Source organism: Neopelma chrysocephalum, unplaced genomic scaffold (assembly GCF_003984885.1).
Source record: "Neopelma chrysocephalum unplaced genomic scaffold, ASM398488v2 Primary Assembly neopelma1_264, whole genome shotgun sequence".
Lineage (NCBI taxonomy): Eukaryota > Metazoa > Chordata > Aves > Passeriformes > Pipridae > Neopelma > Neopelma chrysocephalum.
In genome coordinates, this window is record NW_020897926.1 from 15452 (window position 1) to 17495 (window position 2044).

Genomic DNA, 2044 nt, shown 5'->3' on the forward strand with positions numbered 1-2044 from the left:
CCCAGGCTGATCCCTGCTCTTCCCAGTCTATCTCAGCCCTTCCCAATCTGATCCCTGTCCTTCCCACTCTGATCCCTCTCCTTCCTAGTCTATTGCAGCCCTTCCCAGTCTGATCCCTCTCCTTCCCAGTCTGCTCCCAGCCCTTCCCAAGCTGATTTCCAGTCTATCCCAGCCCTTCCCAGTCTATCCCATTTGTTCCCAGTGTGCTCCCAGCATTCCCAGACCTTCCTCCTGGAGAGGGCCTCAGCCTCGTCCCAGCTGTGCCGGGCCAGGTTCTCGTACTGGGCCCTCACGTCCTCCACCACCCGCGCCAGGTCCAGGCGGCAGCAGCTCTCCAGGCCCAGCACCACCGAGATGTCCTTCAGCTCCGACAGCAGCTCCTGCAGCTCCTGCCCAACGGGAATGGATGGGAAGGGCTGGGAATGGATGGGAATGCCTGGGAATGTGGGACTGGGGGAGCAGGGAATGGCTGGGAATGGCTGGGAATGGCTGGGAATGCCTGGGAATGTGGGAGTGGGGGAGCAGGGAATGGCTGGGAATGTGGGATTGGGGCAGCGGGAATGGCTGGGAATGGCTGGGAATGGCTGGGTATGGCTGGGAATTTGGGATTGGGGATGTGGGAATGGCTGGGAATGTGGGATTGGGGGAGCAGGGAATGGTTGGGAGTGTGGGACTGGGGAAATGGCTGGGAATGGCTGGGAATGGCTGGGAATGTGGGATTAGGGGAACAGGGAATGGCTGGGAATGTGGGATTGGGGCAGCAGGGAATGCCTGGGAATGGCTGGGAATGTGGGATTGGGGGAACGGGAATGGCTGGGAATGGCTGGGAATGGCTGGGAATGGGGGAGCGGGAATGGCTGGAAATGTGGGATTGGGGGAATGGGGAATGGCTGGGAATGTGGGATTGGGGGAGTGGGAATGGCTTGGGGGGGTCTCACCTGCTCGTAGATGGATTTCTTGAGCTCCATCAGCTCCTGGAGCCCCTTGAGCTTCACCTCCAGCTCCGTGCGGTGCAGGGTGCTCACGTCCAGGTCCTGCGGGCAGGGAAAGGGGCCGGGAATCCGGGATTAGGATCATTCCCACTGATCCCATTCCCCTAGCAGGATCCCCATCCAGGGGAGTGGCCAATGATGGGGGTTGGAGCAACGTGGAGGTGGGAGATGCCTCTGGAGAAGGGAATGATCCAGGGAGAGCCCCTGAAGGGGCTCCAGGAAGCTGGAGAGGGACTGGGGACAAGGGCTGGAGGGACAGCACACAGGGAATGGCTTCCCACTGGGAAAGGGGGGATTTAGGTGGGATTTTGGGAAGGAATTCCTGGCTGCGAGGGTGGGGAGATCCTGGAATGGATTTCCCAGAGGAGCTGTGGCTGTCCCTGGATCCCTGGGAGTGTCCAAGGCCAGGTTGGATCCCCCTGGGATGGTGGGAGGTGTCCCTGCCCATGGAAAGGTGGGACGGGATGGGCTTTAATGCCCCTTCCCAATGCAAACCATTCCAGGATTCCTTGATTCTGGAGCCAGATTGGGAGAGCTGGGAATGTTCCCCTGGAGAAGGGAAGGATCCAGGGAGAGCTTGGAGCCCCTTCCAGGGCCTGAAGGGGCTCCAGGAGAGCTGGAGAGGGACTGGGGACAAGGGATGGAGGGACAGCACACAGGGAATGGCTTCCCACGGGGAAAGGGGGAGGATTTAAGTGGGATATTGGGAAGGAATTCCTGTCTGGGAGGGTGGGGAGGCCCTATGATGGATTTCCCAGAGAAGCTGTGGCTGCCCCTGGATCCCTGGGAGTGTCCAAGGCTGGGCTGGATCCCCCAAACCCAGCAGTGGGATCAGGACTGCTGGTCCTGGCTGAGCCTGGCCCATCTCTGGGCTCTCCTGAGCCCACCCAGAGCTGCTCTGGAGCCCGTCCAGGGAACAATCCCAGCCTTTCCCAGCCCTGGTGTCACCCAGAGGGGTTTTCTGGGAATCTCAGACCCCCCAGGGCAGGGAATTCCCAGGGATCAGGGATGGTCTGACCCCCACCTTCTTCCACAAGTGTCCCAGACTCCCA

At 60.6% G+C, this 2044-nt stretch overlaps 1 protein-coding gene across 1 annotated transcript in view; it reads right to left on the bottom strand.

The window, feature by feature from the left end:
- The window catches only part of LOC113977828 (keratin, type II cytoskeletal 80-like), an 11404-nt gene that overhangs the window by 4254 nt on the left and 5106 nt on the right, over positions 1–2044 (bottom strand). The window contains exons 5-6 of the mRNA XM_027704280.1: positions 939–1034; positions 208–389 (exon numbers count right to left, since the gene is read on the bottom strand). Of these exons, the coding sequence (XP_027560081.1) occupies positions 208–389; positions 939–1034 (278 nt within the window). The remainder of the gene's footprint in view (positions 1–207; positions 390–938; positions 1035–2044) is intronic.